Source organism: Primulina tabacum, chromosome 2 (assembly GCF_025594145.1).
Source record: "Primulina tabacum isolate GXHZ01 chromosome 2, ASM2559414v2, whole genome shotgun sequence".
NCBI lineage: Eukaryota > Viridiplantae > Streptophyta > Magnoliopsida > Lamiales > Gesneriaceae > Primulina > Primulina tabacum.
Window position 1 is genome coordinate 5,375,657 of NC_134551.1, and position 19,497 is coordinate 5,395,153.

The 19,497-nt window shown below is 37.8% G+C and overlaps 1 protein-coding gene and 1 long non-coding RNA gene across 2 annotated transcripts; both read left to right on the top strand.

The window, feature by feature from the left end:
- The first annotated feature begins 2,083 nt into the window (after window positions 1–2,083).
- Window positions 2,084–5,876, top strand: LOC142527421 (receptor protein kinase TMK1-like). The gene is made up of 2 exons (XM_075632227.1): window positions 2,084–4,807; window positions 4,921–5,876. Exons 1-2 carry the CDS (start codon window positions 2,470–2,472, stop codon window positions 5,427–5,429), a joined length of 2,847 nt encoding a protein of 948 aa, XP_075488342.1. The 5' UTR covers window positions 2,084–2,469; the 3' UTR covers window positions 5,430–5,876.
- Window positions 5,877–11,938: 6,062 nt separating this feature from the next.
- LOC142537330 (uncharacterized) lies at window positions 11,939–13,252 on the top strand. Its single transcript, XR_012818523.1, has 3 exons — window positions 11,939–12,046; window positions 12,119–12,241; window positions 12,837–13,252. It is a non-coding gene; the product is annotated as an uncharacterized LOC142537330 (long non-coding RNA).
- The last annotated feature ends 6,245 nt before the right edge of the window (window positions 13,253–19,497 follow it).

Below are 19,497 nucleotides of genomic sequence, written 5' to 3' on the forward strand. Positions count from 1 at the left end.
TTGGGTGTAGGGAAGGCTAGGAGTAGTGGACAATTTATAGGGGAGATGATGGAGCTAAATTCGGCACTTAAATCATGCCCAAACTTGTGCCAAATCTCACCAAATTTGACTCCAAATATCCTTGTCATGACTGATGATTTAGCTACCTAAACTATGAGATTCATTCCTTGATTTCCACCCCTTGGTTGGCTCGAAAATATGGTGCAAGGAAGAGGAGGATTTGCTTCCATTCTCTTGGCTCAAGCTTGCATAATATCTCATCTTTAAGCACCAACACTTTTTTGGCAAAAATGTCATGTATATTTCGAAATTTGCTTGCAATATTCATGTCTTAATTCCTCTAAACTTGTACGATATTCTAATTTTGTAAATTTCCTTTTCAATTTTCGAAATATATGCATGCCTTGGTGTAAATATTGTTGATTTGATAGTAATGATTTCCAATATGTAAAATTTTTAATACAATAAAATCTCATTTAACCAAAGAATTCAATATCCTACTTTTTTTGAAAATAACAATTACAAGGTTGATTAAAAATAATATTCGGTCCTCACACATACCGTAGATGATACGAGGTTCTCAGATTTCAATGAAAATCACGTCATGCACGGAATCCAGAATTTTATTTATTTATTTATTTATTTTTTATCACATCACCTTCTATTTTATACACACGGACATGCACTACATGCGCATTCAATGATGAGGCCTAATTGCTATAATTAGGCAACATACATTAACTGAAAATAAAGCACACCTGTACAGTGGAAATTAATTGACTATTAAACCCCGATTCAACAAGTCGAGGAGTCGACGTCGTTCCAGCTTTAATTATTTAGACCAACCAAAATTAAATATATATATGTTTTTGTCTTAAAACAATTAATAAATATGTGTGTGTGTGTGTGCTTGTTACTTTCACAATCATTAAAAATTCAACACTCATCGCAAATTTACTTTCGGGTAGGTTTAAAATACACGAACCTAGTTTTACACTTTTTAAGTCGAATGAATGATTTGATCTATCAGGTAATTTAATACACCCGAACAGAGCAGATAATTTTTCCAAAAATAGTTTCAATAAAGTTTTTAGACACTGAGCCAGTGACGGAATCAGAAATATAGTTATGCCCGGACTAGAATTTTAAACTCTAGAATCTATTAATATTTTAAATTCATCTACCCAGACTAATATCGTATTATTCCAAAATTGACATATGAATTTTTTTAAAAAAATTAGACCATATGGGCTAAAGCCCGGGTATTAAATCATGGGGCTCCGCACCTGCACTGAGCTGAAATAAAAATATATAAATGGTAACTATATATATGTAGTTTTTTAAGATTTTAATTAATTTTCTAAGAAAACAGTAGTTTCAATTATTTTTAATTTTATTTCGCATTTCTAAAAAAAGTGCATCCTTCTATATTATAACTGTTGTGTCAAATTAAAATTATATTACTTCAAAAGATACACCAAATTAATACATTGTATTACAACACATATATTATGATTTTATCATCACAAAATATATTATTTATTATTTAAAATATATCGACCGTAAAAACGATCAAATTCGGAAACCAATATCACGGATATAATCAAATTTTCTATTAAATTTCCATTTTTTTTTTGTAGTAAATCAAAACTAAGTTTTAACGGCTGGATTTTAAAGAATTCCACTGACCAATCCCAAGAGTGATTTTTATTTCATCTGAAAGCAAACCAAATAGGAAAGACCAGTTTCACGTATAGCCCGAACGACCAAGAATTACCCTCTCTCGATAAAGCCATAAATAATAAATGCAATTTGTTAGTTTTTTTACTAATAAAGTTTATCACGCACAGTCACATTCCATGATAATAAAAAGACGAAATGTCCCTTTCTCAGTACCTAAATATATCATACATTTTTTAACATAACAATAGTAATTTCAAATTAATTACGAGTAATTTTTTTACTAATATTTTTTTATATGCACGATCATATCGAAACGAAAAAATCGTTTCTTAAAATTAATTTATGAGATCGTTTCACAAAATTGATATAAGATCGTATGATTTACATTCGTCACCTCGTTTTTTTTTCTTCCTCGATTTACGTTTATCTTCATCTAGAGATTGAGCAAAGCTCATCGAAGATCCACGTCTTCGCTTCCACCCCAAGCTTTAACGAACTAATTTTCCATTTCTAGTTTAAAATATATTTTGTCTATGATTATTCTTGGTTACGCCACCCTACTGCAAAGTGTTCTTCATCATTCTCACTCCTATGATCTCCCCTCACGTTCTTGGATTTTTCTAATTTGAATTAAATTCGTTTCCCATGTCTCATTTTCTCCACCACTTTTTTCTCGCAAGATTTCGGATCGGGTTCTTGAGCAAACTGTGAATAATCTTTCCATTTTCCTTTTCATGAAGTACTCTCATACCTGTACAGTTGATATCTTTGCTTCAAGTGTCTGTAATGGAGGTGAAAGCCAAGATTAGTGTCGCTGCGGTGCTTTTTCTCTTTGGGTTTTCCGTTGTTTATAGTGTTACGGACCCTAATGATTTAGCTATTTTGAATGAGTTCAGAAAAGGTTTGGAAAATACCGAGCTTTTGAACTGGCCTGTCAATGGCGATGACCCTTGTGGTCCTCCGAGCTGGATTCATGTATTTTGTTCTGGTGGCAGGGTTACACAGATTCAGGTCAGAGGTTTGGGTTTGAAAGGCCCTTTACCTCAAAATTTCAACGAGTTGTCTATGCTGCGGAATTTAGGCCTTCAGCAGAACCAGTTTAGCGGGAGTTTGCCCTCTTTCAGTGGGTTGTCTGAATTGAGATATGCTTATTTGGATTACAATAATTTTGACACAATCCCGTCTGATTTCTTTAAAGGGCTTGTGAATTTGGAGGTTTTGGCATTGGATAACATCCCTTTGAATGCCACTACTGGCTGGGTTTTACCTTCTGACTTACAAGATTCGGCCCAGTTGAAGAATCTCACCCTCATGAACTGCAATTTGGCTGGTCCTTTACCTGAGTTCTTGGGAAATATGTCATCTTTGGAGGTCTTGAAACTGTCTTCGAATCGGATTTCAGGTACCATCCCGGAGAGTTTTCGGGGATCTCTTTGGACAACTCTATGGTTAAATGGGCAAACACATGGTATGACTGGTCCAATTGATGTGGTTTCAAGCATGGCCTCGCTCACTAGCCTCTGGCTCCATGGAAACCGATTTTCAGGTAAAATCCCCGAGAATATTGGTGATTTAGTATCTTTGCAAGATCTCAATCTCAATCGCAATGATCTTGTTGGTTTAATTCCTGCCGGATTAGCAAATATGGCATTAGTCCATTTAGATTTGAACAATAATCATTTCATGGGTCCTATACCAAAGTTCAAAGCCGTTGATTTTACTTTTGCATCAAATCCGTTTTGTCTTCCAAACCCTGGAACTCTCTGCGCACCAGAAGTTATGGCGCTCTTAGATTTTCTTGATGGGGTAAATTACCCCTCCAAGCTCGTGGAATCGTGGTTTGGTAATAATCCATGCGCGTCTTGGTTCGGAGTGAGTTGTGATCATGGAAAAGTAGCTACCATAAACTTGCCAAGCTCTAATCTTTTCGGTACTCTAAGCCCTTCACTTGTAGAGCTTGATTCGCTTACCCGTATATTACTGCAATCCAACAATCTATCCGGTCCCATCCCTACAAATTGGACTGGTTTGAAATCTTTAATTTTGTTGAATTTGAGTGAAAACAACCTCTCCCCTCCTGTTCCTAAGTTTAGTGACAATGTAAAGCTTTTCCTAAGTGGAAACTCTCTACTAAACTCGAATCCTGAGTCACCTTCACAAGGTAACAACACCGTTTCTCCCAGTTTACGACCCTCACCTGCCTCGCCAACGGTTGGTTCCATATCTAATTCTACTAGTTCAACATATTTAGAAGGAAGCCATTCCAAGAATCCTAAGATATTCGCCATTGTGGTGCCTGTTGCGAGTTTTGCGATTCTTGTTTGCTTGGTCGTGCCATTGTCAGTTTATATTTGTAAGACCAAAAAAGCTAGGGACCCTACTCCAAGCTCCTCCCTTGTGGTTCACCCAAGAGACCCATCCAATTCAGAAAACACGGTAAAGATTGTCGTTGCTGATAACATGAATAGAAGCACGTCTTCTTTAGCCATGAGTGGCTCGGCAAGCATAAACAGTAGCGACTCCCATGTGGTTGAGGCTGGAAATCTTGTCATATCGATTCAAGTTCTTCGAAACGTGACCAAGAATTTCGCTCCCGAAAATGAACTTGGCCGCGGTGGTTTTGGGGTAGTTTATGAGGGAGAATTAGATGATGGGACTAAAATAGCCGTGAAAAGGATGGAAGGTGGGGTGATTAGCAGCAAGGGGTTGGACGAATTTCAATCTGAAATCGCTGTTCTTTCCAAAGTTCGTCACCGGCATTTAGTATCTCTTTTGGGATATTCAATCCAAGGAAATGAAAGGATTCTTGTTTACGAGTACATGCATCAAGGGGCCCTCAGCAAGCATCTTTTTCACTGGAAGAAATTTCAATTAGAGCCTCTCTCCTGGAAGAGAAGGCTAAACATAGCGCTGGATGTTGCTCGGGGAATGGAGTACCTTCATACTTTTGCTCATCAAAGATTCATACACCGCGACCTCAAATCTTCGAATATCTTACTCGGTGACAATTTTCGAGCTAAAGTGTCGGATTTTGGACTGGTCAAACTTGCCCCCGATCATGGAGAAAAATCTGTGGTGACACGGCTAGCAGGAACTTTTGGGTACCTGGCTCCTGAATATGCTGGTAAGCATTATTGCTGATTTCATGGGCTCTCTATTAAACTCAACGTTTGATTTGTTAACCATTTACTGCAAACATGATAAAATTTACTTAGTTAACTCTTCAACTTCATTCAGTGACAGGGAAAATCACCACAAAAGCTGATGTCTTCAGCTTTGGTGTTGTGTTAATGGAACTATTAACCGGAATGATGGCCATGGACGAGGAAAGGCCTGAGGAAAGCCAATACTTGGTTGGATGGTTCTGGCAAGTCAAATCAAAGAAAGAAAAGTTAATGGCGGCCATTGATCAAACGTTAGACATAAAAGATGAAATATATGACAGCATTTCAAGCGTATCGGATCTTGCTGGACACTGCACCGCGCGGGAGCCTGGCCAACGACCCGATATGGGATATGCTGTCAATGTCTTGGCATCGCTGGTCGAGAAATGGAAGCCAATAGACGAGGATACGGTGGAATACTGTGGTATTGATTATAGCCTTCCGCTTAACCAAATGGTGAAAGATTGGCAAGAGGCAGAAGGGAAATTTTCTAGTTATATGGACCTTGAGGATAGTAAGGGGAGTATTCCAGCCAGGCCTGCGGGATTTGCGGAGTCGTTCACTTCTGCCGATGGGCGATAGAATGTGCATAGGAGAGGCGGATCCAGCAGGTACGTGGCTAGAGCCGAGAGGGACGATGGGTTGATGTCTATTTTTGTTGAAATTTATGTACAAGTTTCTTAAGTTATCTCGACTATTCGGAATCCATGCAGTCCTCGGGTCTCACCTTTCTCTGTTTCACTCTGCTCAAAGTCCATTCGATCGCGCCACCTCGCCCTTCCCATTCCCCGTTCCATCGCAAATAACCAGTCCCGAGCCACCATGTCTTCTCTCGACCAGTTTTCCCGAGTTCCCAACTCTGCTTGACGTGTATATTTGTTTTGATGTTTTGCAAATATGTAGATGACATGTTTTACGTTATGCGAGTGTTAGTTGTCCCATTGGATAAACATATGAGAGTTATATATGAACTTGGACAAATTTCTCCACTTGAGCTAGTTTTTGGGTTGAATTATGACTAAATCTCAATTTTAACATGGTACCAGAGCTCAGATCCACCGTTATGTGTTGGAATATCTATAGTTGGATCATTTGTAAACTTTATGTTTCAGATGTTTATTACTGGACGTGAGGAGGTATGTTAGTTGTCTCACATCGGTTGGATAAAATATCTGAAAGTTGCATATTTGGACTTAGACAATCATCTGCTCTTGAGCTAGTTTTTGGGTTGAGTTAAGCACAAGTTTCAATCTTAACATGATATCAGATACAAGTTCTGATCATGACCCAGGTTCCATCTTTATGAGGGAGTGTTTTAATTGTCCCACATCGGTTATATAAAATCTACGAGAGTTGCATATATGGACTTGTACAATCATTTTCTCTTAAGCTAGTTTTTGAGGTTGAGTTAAGTTAAACTCAATCTTAAGAGTGAGCGAGTCGATCATTGGAGTTGTAGGATTGCTTTTGATTCCATTTTGTGGGGTTAAGTAGATTTAGGAAAATTAATAACTTGGTTGTTATTAATGCTATAATTGATCCATATACATTTAAGATTCATGTCACTACATTTTCAGTAAACTACAATGATCTCCCTTCTCACCAAATTGATTTGTGTATGACTACTTGCAATAAAGTAATTCTTGATCAAGAAGCTACAATTTGTAATAATTTTTTCTTACATAAGCTCTTTATAAAATTTGCATTGAGCGAAGCACTCCCTTAAATGGTTGAGTTGGTGACTTCAAAAATAAGACAAAGTGACCAAAAAATTTCCAGTGATAGGCATCAAACAATAAAAAAAGTAAATAAATAAAATTGAATGGGAGATTAATTTGTTAATAATGGTCCAAGAGGTAGCTTTCATGTGTGAGAGTGTAGACCCGTGTCCAATATATTTAAACGTATCCTTTTTCCGATTATGAATATTCCCAACCCCTATATTCAATTATTCAAACACATGGCCTTGTTTCTTGCCGCAAGGAATTTTGAAAAATTATGGACATTATTATTGCTTTTTTTTTTTTTTCAAGTGGTCCAATTAGTCGTTAGATAATACAAAATAAATGAAATATTTGTGGAAAAAATATGGAAAAATATTATATGATCTATGGAGACAATATTCCAGTTGAAAAAAAATGAAAACGCGTCGATTATAAATTTAGAAAAATAACTTCTTTCATTCCTTTTAAAAAAAAACAAGCATAATGAACGGATAGCGTGGGTGACATACATACATATATGTATATATAAATGATTTTTTATTTTGATTCAAAAAAATATAATTATTTATTTCATATTTTTTATGTACAAACTACAGAGAGTCAACGATGGCATGTCTTTTTCAAAAGTAATTAATTTAGATTTTTTTTAAAACCGAAATTTAGATATAATTGAAGACACGTTTAAGTTTTTTATCTGACATAAAACATAAAATTTGATTTCTTGTTACGCCAACGACAAGTCTATATTTGCTTTTATTACATAATATGTATCTTCATAGAATAAAACCTTTATTTTATCCTTATCTTAGTAAGTGTAAAATAAATTGTTGTTCATCGACTCTCTTTTTGACCAAAACACACCAGTGAAGGTGTTTTGCGTATTTCATAAAAATTCCATTGTTATGAATAATATTGTCTACATTTAGGCATAGTTTGGTTCACATGATAGGATAAACATGTGATATATAATATAAGGATAAGTTAAGAATAAATAAGACGTAGGATATTATATTTAATGTTTAGTATGATTTTAATAAAGTGATTAAATTTATATATTAGATTGTAATGACAAAATTAACATTATCATAATAAATTTTATAATTTCAAAATAGTTGCTTGAGTTCATATTTTTTGCTTACATGATTTATTTATTTTTACCTAATTTTATATATTATATAATATGATAATTGAGCCATTGATTTTGTGAATCATGTCAAATATCAATTTTAAGGTCAAGTCAAGTCATATTATATAATATATAAAAATAAATAAAAATATTTATTTGATTTTAATTTCTACCTACTAGCATAGATTTATAAAAATCATTTATAAATTGAGGGCAATTAAGTCATTTGTAGTGTATTTTATCATTAAATTAAAATTATCACACCTAATAGAAGGAATATTTTATCCTTTTAAAAAATTATTTATCAAGGGCCGATGATATTATCAAGAGCTTTTTAAAAAGGTACCAAACATGAGATAATGATGATTATTTATCAATCCCTCCCTTATCCCATGTACCAAACTATGCCTTAATGTATTTGTCTTCAAACCAACCGCACAATCAGAATTCGGCTATAAGTATTTAAATATTGGGCATATGAAGCTAGCTTCTCAAAATATAAAGTTATATGATTATGATGAAAATATAACTCAAATATTTTGAATCGTACAATAATATAAATATCATGTTTTTATCGCTCTTCCAAGCTTCCTATATGTATAATTTTTGTTTTTTTTCGATCCTCTCTAATAGTTGCAATAACTTGAAAGTCGTAGAAATATGATAAATTACATCGACTTTGATACCATAATATGATCTAAGATTAATTTTCTACTTTGTGGAAAAATTAAATTAATGGTGTCGACGATGACGACGATAATAATAATAATAATGATAGTAGAACGTAGGAAGATGAAAAATGGAGATGAAATTAAATGTGTGCATCAGCATCAAGTTTTAATTATGAAACGGAAAATGTCAACTTCATGTATATCGGATTCATTTTGTGATTAATATCAATTTACTGTTTGAGAGAGCTGGCATGCACCATTAATTGCTCATTTATGCGTTAATCTTCATTTAATTAATATATGTATTTATTTATAATTATAATTAAATATGCACCGTCACTAATTACGTTACTATCAAGTTCTACTAAAATTGCATGTCCAAAAAACTTATCATATCATATAATATGTAGTTATTATTTTATTTTACTTTTAATCTAATTTTCTTTTAAGTACAATTACTATTAATAAGTTCAAACACTTTTATTTTCAAGATTATTTTATTTATTCATTGATTATTTTTTTTAATAAGTTATATTATTTAAAAGTTATATTGTGATAAATAATTATTGACTCAAATGTACAAATAATTTTTTTATTTATCATATTGATACAAAAATAATAAATAAAAATTTGCCACCAGAGTCTAAAGGTGTTTTTTCGGACGATCGAAACAGAAATAATTATTTTTTAATTTTTCAAAATCTGATATTGATCCGTTCGAATTCAAAAAAGTGTTCAACATGAAATTTATAGATCATAAAAAGATAAATATTTTGGAAAAATCGATAGAGTGTGCCGAAGCATTAATACGACAAAACATGAAAAATCTCACTCATTCATAATTTATTTAACTTCAATGATTGCAAGTTTTTCACTTGATTTATAAATTTATGGTAACTTCCGTGGTTTTTCAAGCAACAAATTAAAAATCTAGAGGTATTCAAACTAGACTTTTATATACTCCATAAAAATTTAGTGGTATTCAATGTAAACTTTTGTAGAATTTTAAAAAGTAGTGTGGTATTCAACCTTGACTTTTAAAAACTCTACAAAAGTCTATAAGTATTCAAAATGTCAATAGATTTTTAATGACTCTATTGAATTCTATCAAGTACAAGAATTATAGCCTAAGGTACAACAATAAAATGTCAACAAAAGTCTTTGATTCAACCTAAAGATTTGGATGTACATTTAATTGAGAAATCTCCTAAATTCAATACAAACTTTTATTCTTTTCTCATCTATTTATTTTTCCTTTTATTTGTACTTTTTAAAAATATAATTAAAATTTAATTTTTTTATTAATTATTATATGACATTTTATTTTTAATTATTTTCTCTAATTTTAGTCAATCTATATATTAAATTATTGTATAAGCAAATTCATACCGATACTATACCAAAATTTTCGGTATACCGAACCAAAAAAACCTTACATTTTAAAAAAAGTTATAATTTATTGTTTTAAAATATTATATATTTTAAAATTTTTGTATATTTTTCCGGTATTTCGGTATATACCAAAATTTTCAAATTGGATATCGTTACCGTAACGAAAAATTCGATATTGTTACCGTACCGTATCGAAATCTTCGGTATACTTAAAATTCGGTAAATTCAATATTTTTTTGTTATGGTAATCTCGGTATATCGAAAATTCGGTATTTTTTTATCATAGCCAATGAAATGTAAAACGATGTTGATCAAATTGTCAGTAATGATTAGATTTTTTTTATAAAAGACTACTCATTATTTTGAGTGTTCTTTTAATAAAATTTTATTATGAACTTATTATTTATTAAAAAGTTTACAAAAGTCTACAAAAATCTTGAAAAAAGTCTATATGAAATTTGTTTTACAATTCTATGAGATTCCATAAAAGTCAATAAAAATCTATCAACTCCACAAAAGTCCATCATTTAAAAAAAGTCATTAAAAATCTTTGAAAGTATAGAATGAATACACCCCCCTTAATTTCTATCTAGATTGTTATAATTATATATTACTAAAATTATAACTTAGTAAACAAATTATATTCACATCTAAAATATATTTTGATATATTGATAAAAATATAATAAAATAATTATATTTAATTTAAAATACAAGCAGAAAAATTATAAAACTTACTAGAAATGTTTAAATCAAGTGTGAAAAATTTCGACCACTAGAGTTACGTAAATCAGGAATGAGTGAGATTTTTCAAGCGTTGTCGTATCGGTGCTCCGGCCGCCACGCACCATCGGTTTTTTTTCTAAAAGAGCTCCTTTTTTATGTTATATAACTTGCATGTTGAACACTTTCCCATATTCCAAAGGATCAATATCAGATTTTGAAAAATTAAAATGATGATTAATGTTGTTTTAATCGTTCGAAAACAATACCTCCAGATTTTGGTGACATATATTTATTTATTATATTTTATCAATATTGTAATTGTATATTTGATTTGATAATTATTTATCATAATATAAATTTTCTAATATATATATATATATATATAATCAAAAAAATAGTTAATAAAATAAATTAAATAGTCGTGAAAATAAAAGTATGTATCTAATTGAATTTATTAATGATAATTGCACTTAAAAGTAATTTGAGTTAATGCTTTGGAATTAATTGTTAATGTATTGTCGTGGACTCGTGGTGAATGTTAAAACTATAAAATATTGATTGCTCTGCCTATAAAAACTCGAGATATTGGGCCAAGCGTGATCGAAATGATGTAAAATTTAGTTGGTCAATGGTACTTGATATCTTTGTTGTAAAATGCCCTGCCGACTTGCATGAATATGATTTGGATATTAATTTGGGTATGGATTCCCAATGTTCAGTTTATTACACACGCAGGATGTGTGAAAACATTAAAACACGAAACGAGGCTCTGCTAAATCCACCTGCCGGCTGCCACCAATCCTAGGCGATTTTGTTAATGAGTTGTTGCAGAATAGGGATCTTGCAAGTTCATAAGTGTAAGTACTTGTGGATATAATTATATAAAATTTTAATTGAGAAACGATATATTGACTAATATTTGATGTGTCATGGAGCAACAGTTAATTAGATTGACCAGCTTTTTCAAATTTATTGAGTGAAACTTAACATTTGGAACTAGATAATTAGATTGTTTAAACTTTGAACCTTGAATTGGGATGTTTTTGTGTGCTGATATAGACAAAAACATACTAATGTACCATAATGTATAGTGTGTGAGTGTGTCTTACAAATGTAGATGAATGCCTGCCTAGAGCAGTTAGGTTTCAGGTGGAGCATATTTAATCTTACCAAACCTTTTGCTTGATTCCTAGAGAGGGATAGCTTTATGGCTTATGCCCTCTAGTCTCAACAGAGTGACGGTTTCTTGAATGGTCGAAAGGACCAAACGACCTCATGCATGGCTATTGCAATGATGCATTGCTTTAGACAACTAACACATCTCTCGTGTCTAGGAATGAACATTTGGAGCGTTAAGTTTATAACTGACTCAACTATAGGCAGAACGAGTGGCCTAACTATGACCAGTCCAACACATAATGTTCGAACCTGAGAACTGATAACTGATGTGCGACAACTAACTGCCTTGGACAAAAAGTTCCAGTGAACTCTCCTATCTCTCGTGAAATTGACAAGATGCAGTATGGTCTTGTAGGTTTTTACTGCAGACAAGTTGACAAAGGTGAGGACTGTTGGTTGTTTTTTTCTTTTTAATTTACATTTTCTACATATTAATGTGATTCTTGTTTTGCAGACGTATGCTATGGCCCGTTTGTAAGGCTCAGTGTAGAAATTCAAGTACTTGCCATTTGTTGCCGTCGTTTTTTCTCTTTCATTGATTCCCTGCTTCTGCAGTCACTAGTTTCTTGTTGCTTGTGTGAGTATTAATGAGCCATTTTGAGATCTTTGTAGTTGTTTGCGATTAAAATTCTGCTAATTTTTATGTTTTCATTGTGACCATCTTCGTGGATCAATCTCTTTAATTTACGATTGCTGTGATCTATATTCATCTTCCACAATTGCAACTTATTGGATCTCCTTTGTGCATGTACTTTTGTTCTTCCATATTCTTCAGAATATGACCTTTCATGGAATATAGGAATATATTGTGTATATGCGTATGTATAGCTATATGTATATATATGTATATGGATGTCGACATATAAATAAATGTTTATGTATATATATATATTTCCTCTTCGTTCACGATCTAACTTCATATTCTCATTTAGTCGCTGATACCATGCAATGCCAAGTTTGCAGGTATTTATGTAGCAGCAAGTTAATTTTTTTTATGTATCAGAAGGAACACTAACAAAAGTTTAGATAAGTTGTGCTGTTAAGAAAATATGATAAAGTGAATCCTTTGAAGGAAAAAAATGATGTATGATATTATCTCTGTAGAATGAGAAAGTGTTAATCTGTTAAAGAATGTAAACTATTCATGGACTTTCATGTCAACTCTACAGAAGATGAAGGTCTTGATCCATATATACTTTCCCGCATTTTAGAAGTTCTGGACTGTGCCTTGAGAGATGGACTTATCCAGATTGCGGAATACGCAAGTTTCCATCTAACTTTACTCTCAAGGTTCCAAGTTTGTCCGGGTAAATTTATAATTGATCACAGTTGTGTCTTACTTGTGATTGTAAGACACAACGATTGTCCTTTAGCATCCTGTTTTGTTTGAATTGGAGAATTCAATTTTGTGTTAGTATTGGACTTCGATCAAAGCTGACTACTTACTTTTTCTTTGGCATCTGTCGCATATTGGAAAATCCACAATTTTGTCATTTGGTGACTGGTGCCTCGTGGTCATCTCGATACACTGCTATCCCATTTCAATTGAATCTGAACTGGGATAGAAATTTCCACATTTGCTGATGAATAGTATCTGAATATATTAATCTCTATAATATCCGTGTCCTTGTTTGTAATGGGTATATATGATCTGTACTCCTCCGATGTTCCAGGGATGAACCCATCAAGATCCGGCCCAAACTCCCGGCCCATTTCTAAAGCCCAAATGGAAGACAGGCCCATCAAGGGTCCAGGTATTCTCCTATAAATACCAGGTTTGAGTGTTAATTTGAAAAATTCACTATATTATTTTCAGCAGCACCCTTAGCTGCTCCCCCAATATATCTTCAGTCACTGACTTGAGCGTCGGAGGGGCTACGCCAGGACACCCTCCTGTCCCCCTCCTAACGGTCTTATTCGTGATTTCAGGCTCAGGGTAATTGCAAAACCTGCGTCTGAACTAGTGACACTTGCTGGAAGCGGACCCTAAATTTTCCGTGAGTATCACTTGGCGCCGTCTGTGGGAATATTTGAGTTGAGATGTAGAGATGGTAGGGAGGAGAGGGAGTAGAAGAGTTAACTCAGCGTCATCGCGTCCTCAGAGGGGACCCGAACAGTCTCATGCTGAGGCGAGGTAGGAACAACCCCATCAGGAGACAAGAACTGAACAACCTCGTCAAGAGACCAGGGTCGAGCAACCCCGTCCTAATGAAAATGTGGGGAACTTGACCCTGGAGCAGTTGGGTCAATTTATCACTCGGACAGTGGATGAGGCTATGAAGAGGAACCAAGAAGCTGTGTTCATTGAAGAGCAGGCCACTCGCCAGTAGCGAGAAGAAAATGTTGAGGGCCAGCAGAGCAGTATTGAAGAGACCCAGCCCCTCCCAAGCGAAGGGAATGCAGAGATTGGAGAGATGTGGAAGGAAATACGGATGTTGAGACAACAGGTGGGAAGTAGAGCGTCGGCCCCCAAGAAAGGAAGTCATTTTTCGCTTGCCATTCTGAAAGAAGGACTTCCCCCGAGTTTCCGACAACCGAAAGTTGGAGAATATGATGGACATACCGACCCCGAAGAGCATTTGGGAAAATTTGAGAATGCGGCTCTGTTGCACCAATATTCAAATGGAGTCAGGTGTAGGGTTTTTCTGGGCACGTTGGTGAGGTCAGCCCAGCAGTGGTTTAACACTTTGCAGCCCAACTCTATACGTTCTTTTGAGGACTTCTCAGCTGCCTTCTTGCACCGATTTGCTAGCAGCAAGAGGCACCAGAAAAATTATTTGAGACTGTTCGTGATGAAACAGCAAGAGAATGAAACTTTACGAGAATTTGTCCAGCGTTTCAACAGTGCAGCGCTGAAAATACCAGCGGCTACTCCTGACATCATGATAAGTGCCTTCACACAAGGATTGAGGGGAGGGGAGTTTTTCAAGTCGCTGGTCAAGAAGCCCCCATCAAGCTATGATGAACTGTTGGCTCGAGTTGAGAAATATGTAAACTTGGAAGATGTCCAACGGTACAGAAGGATGGAGAACCGGCACGGAGGAAGTAGAGTTGATGGAGTGGAGAAAGGTGGAAGGAACAGGGGTGCGGGGGAAAGAGAGGAAGACATAACTAGAAGTAGAGGACAATTCTCATCACATGTTCCCCTGGATAGGAGTCGTGACGAGGTGATGGAGGTGAGGGAGCCCGCGATGAGGTGGGAGAAGTCACGAAGGGTTGAGTGCAGTGCTAGATTTTCTTCACGGGACAGACGAGAATGATCCGCATCCGGGAGTCGACCGAGGTCTCACCCATCCCCTAGACGTGGTCAAGGCCCTCCATGGATAAATCAGGGGGTTGGGGAGCAGAGAGGGGAAGGTCGAGGTCAAGATGTCGTTCAGGAGCCCGTCGAACCGAGGAGGGGAACGAATGATGATAATCACCCTACGAGAGGAATGATTCATATGATCTCGGGCGGTGCTACTGATGGAGGCTATGGGCGAGCTCGGAAAGCACATGAGAGAAGATTGGAGAACTTTGAGATATATAGTGGTGCAGACTTACCACAAGACCCCGTCATCAGCTTTGGGCCGGAAGACCTCCGAGGCGTTGTGACTCCACATAACGATGTCTTGGTGGTGACAGCCACCATTGCCAATTATGATGTGGCAAGGATATTTATTGATAATGGAAGCTCCGTGAACGTCTTGTTCAAGAGCACGTTGGATCAAATGAAGGAGGAAGAATTTGAGTTTGAGCCGGTCTCCACCCCGCTGTATGGGTTTGCAGGACATGCCATCCCGTCGCTGGGTCAGATTACTCTTCCCCTATCTTTGGGACGTGACTCTCGGCGGGTGACAAAGATGATAACATTTACCGTAGTGAATACTCCGTCATCGTATAATGGAATCCTGGGGCAGCCAGCCTTAAAGGATTTTAGAGTCGTAGCTTCCACTTATCATCAGAAGCTTAAGTTTCCTGTGAGAAAAGGAGTTGGAGTCTTGTGCGGGGATCAAAAAGTCGCACGTCGTTATTATGAAAGAATCGTGAAGGAAGAAGAAAAGAGAGGTCGCGAGCATTCGCATGGAAGCTTGAGCTCAGTCTTACTGTTGTAGAGTCATTCGCAAAAGCTTCTAAGTGGGTAACTTTGTCCTGTGGAGATACAAGAGGAGCAGAGAAGAAAGTTAGGGAATGCGCTGGGTAATGCTCTAAAGAGGCCCAGGGAGCACTTATCACCTTAGAGAATATTAATCTTGACTTGAATTTTGCTGTATTTCATTTCTGAATTTGTCTTATGTTATCGGTTGAATTTAATAAAGCTAAGTTCTTATATTAAGTTCATGGATGTTGTTGTATTGTGAGGATGAAATAAATTTTATTTTCCTGCTAAGGCATCACCTAGCAGAGTTAGGGAGGAGAAAAATTTTATTTTCCTGCTAAAGCATCGTCTAGCAGAGGAGCAGAGGGGGGGAGGAGCAAAAATTTTATTTTCCTGCTAAGGCATCGCCTAGCAGAGGAGCAGAGTTGGGGTGGAAGAAAAATTTTATTTTCCTGCTAAGGCATCGCCTAGCAGAGGAGCAGAGTTGGGGTGGAAGAGAAATTTAATTTTCCTGCTAAGGCATCGTTTAGAAGAGGAGCAGAGGGGGGGAGGAGCAAAAATTTTATTTTCCTGCTAAGGCATCGTCTAGCAGAGGAGCAGAGTTGTGGTGGAAGAGAAATTTTATTTTCTTGCTAAGGCATCACCTAGCAGAGGAGCAGAGTTGGGGTGGAAGAAAAATTTTATTTTCCTACTAAGGCATCGCCTAGTAGAGGAAGCAGCGTGTAGAAGAAAATTTTCATTTTCCTACTAAGCATCGCCTAGTAGAGAAGCTGTGTGTAGAAGAAAATTTTTATTTTTCTGCTAAGGTATCACCTAGCAGAGGAGTTAGAGGATGGAGATGTTGAATATTTTTATTTTCCTGCTAAGGTATCACCTAGCAGAGGAGTTAGACGGTGGAGGCGTTGAATTTTTATTTTCCTGCTAAGGTATCACCTAGCAGAGGAGTTAGAGTGTGGGGTGTTGAATTTTCATTCTCCTGTTAAGGTGTCACCTAGCAGAGGAGTTAGAGGTGAGGAGGTTGAATTTTTATTTTTCTGCTAAGGTATCACCTAGCAAGGAGTTAGAGGTGCGGAGGTTGAATTTTTATTTTCTGCTAATGTATCACATAGCAGAGGAGTTAGAGTGTGGAGGCGTTGAATTTTCATTTTCCTGCTAAGGTATCACCTAGCAGAGGAGTTAGATGGTGTGGGCGTTGAATTTTCATTCTCCTGCTAAGGTGTCACCTAGCAGAGGAGTTAGAGGGTGAGGATGTTGAATTTTTATTTTCCTGCTAAGGTGTCACCTACCAGAGGAATTAGAGAGTGAGGAGGTTGAATTTTTATTTTCCTGCTAAGGTCTCACCTAGCAGAGGAGTTAGGGGATGAGGATGTTGAATTTTTATTTTCCTGCTAAGGTATCACCTAGCAGAGGAGTTAGAGGGTGAGGGGGTTGAATTTTTATTTTCCTGCTAAGGTATCACCTAGCAGAGGAGTTAGAGGGAGGGGGCGTTGAATTTTTATTTTCCTTCTAAGGTGTCACCTAGCAGAGGAGTTAGAGGGTGAGAAGGTTGAATTTTTATTTTCCTACTAAGGTGTCACCTAACAGAGGAGTTAGAGGGTGAGGAGGTTGAATTTTTATTTTCCTACTAAGGCATCGCCTAGCAGAGGAGCTAGAGGGTGGGGGCATTGAATTTTTATTTTCCTGCTAAGGTGTCACCTAGCAGAGGAGTTAGAGGGTGAGGAGGTTGAATTTTTATTTTCCTACTAAGGCATCGCCTAGTAGAGGAGCTAGAGAGTGACGAGGTGAAATTTTTATTTTTCTGCTAAGGCGTCGTTTAGCAGATGAGTTAGAGGGTGACGAGGTGAAATCTTTGTTTTCCTGCTAAGGCCGTCGCCTAGCAGAGGAGTAGAGTGAAGGAGGAGAATTAAATAAAAATTTTCTACTTAGGAATCGCCTTGTAGAGGAGCAGAGTTTGAAAGGAGAAAAATTTATTTGGTTTGTCGATAACGAAAAATGTTTGCCGCTGCAAAAATTACGGGGATCGAGAAAAATTTATTTGGTTTATCAGAAACAATCATTCACAAGGGAATATCTCTATTGTAACCTCTTCGAAATAAAAATCTCAACATGCTTGTGCGGGGCTTACAAGGGGCGAGTGTGGCGGTGGTGGCTGGGCGAGCACGAGGGCAGTGCTAGGGCGAGAGGCTGCGCGCTGGGGAGTTTGGGGCGAGGTTGCATGAGGGCGAGGGGCGAGGCTGTGCACTGGGGTGTTTGGGGCGAGGCTATCCGAGGGTTGCGAACTGGGGCGAGGCTACGCGCTGGGGAGTTTGGGGCGAGGTTGCGCGAGGGCGAGGGGCGAGGCTGCGGGCTGGCGTGCGCTGTGCAGACGAGGCGCGCGAGGTAGGTGAGGGCCGAGGGAGATGGGCGAGGCGAGGGAGAGGCAGGGCGAGGGAGAGGGCAGGGGCGTGGGCGGAGAGTGCCTTGATGGGCGAGGGCAAGGGGCGAGAAGCAGTGGGGGCGAGGCTGCACGAGGGCGAGGGGCGAGGCTATGCACTGGGGCGTTTAGGGCTAGGCTTTGCGAGGGTTGCGCGCTGGGGCGAGGCTACGCGTTGGGGAGTTTGGGGCGAGGTTGCGCGAGGGCGAGGGGCGAGGCTGCGGGCTGGCGTGCGCTGTGCAAGTGAGGCGCACGAGGTAGGGGAGGGGCGAGGGAGAGGCAGGGCGAGGGAGAGGGCAGAGGCGTGGGCGGCGAGGGCCTTGATGGGCGAGGGCGAGTGGCGAGAAGCAGTGGGGGCGAGGCTGTGCGTGGGAGGGGCGAGGCGAAGCGAGAGCGCATGGCACGTAGATAGATGTGGGCGAGATGGTGTGTGGCTGAGGAGCAGAGCGCGCGGGGTGGGTGAGGGCGTGTGGCTGTGGCGAGAGGTGAACTGGAGAGGGCGGGGATGCACGAGCAGCGTGGAGGCGCGCGCGCGAGTGACAAGGGCGACAGGCGAGGATGGAGCTATGCAAGGGGAAGAGAAGGGCGAGGTGCGGGCTTGGTGATGAGCGGCGATGCATGGGCTTGCTAGAGCGAGGTGTTGATTGGAATGAAGCGATCTGACCAAGAGGCAGAAGAAGAACACACAACTCACATGTTGTAAACCGAGAACAACACAATTAATCGAACTTTGAACATACGATTCAGTTCGACTCGGGAGGCGGAGACTGGTGATATCCCAGGGATGAACCCATCAAGATCCGGCCCAAACTCCCGGCCCATCTCTAAAGCCCAAATGGAAGACAGGCCCATCAAGGGCCCAGGTATTCTCCTATAAATACCAGGGTTTGAGTGTTAATTTGAAAAATTCACTATATTATTTTCAGCAGCACCCTTAGCTGCTCTCCTCATATATCCTCAGTCACTGACTTGAGCGTCGGAGGGGCTACGCCAGGACACTCTCCTGGGCCCCTCCTAACGGTCTTATTCGTGATTTCAGGCTCAGGGTAGTTGCAAAACCTGCATCTGGACTAGTGACACTTGCTGGAAGCGGACCATAAATTTTCCGTGAGTATCATCCTCAAACCCCAAATGCAAAAAGAACAACAATTGTGGCTGGAGACACTTGCAATGTAACCACATTCACACGTCTAAACAACAAAAGTTATAATATAAAAAACCATATTTGATCATAGTTTAGCCATAATTGTAAAACGAAGACAATATTATCTGATACCTTCCTTTTATCTGTTTCAAAGCAGTAAAAAGCTTGCAAATCTTGGTCTAGATGTTATGGCTTCTT

Coding starts and splice junctions, on each gene's coding strand:
- LOC142527421 (XM_075632227.1), top strand. CDS start 2,470: ATGGAGGTGAAAGCCAAGATTAGTGTCGCTGCGGTGCTTTTTCTCTTT. Junction 4,808..4,920: donor CCTGGCTCCTGAATATGCTG/GTAAGCATTATT, acceptor AACTTCATTCAG/TGACAGGGAAAATCACCACA.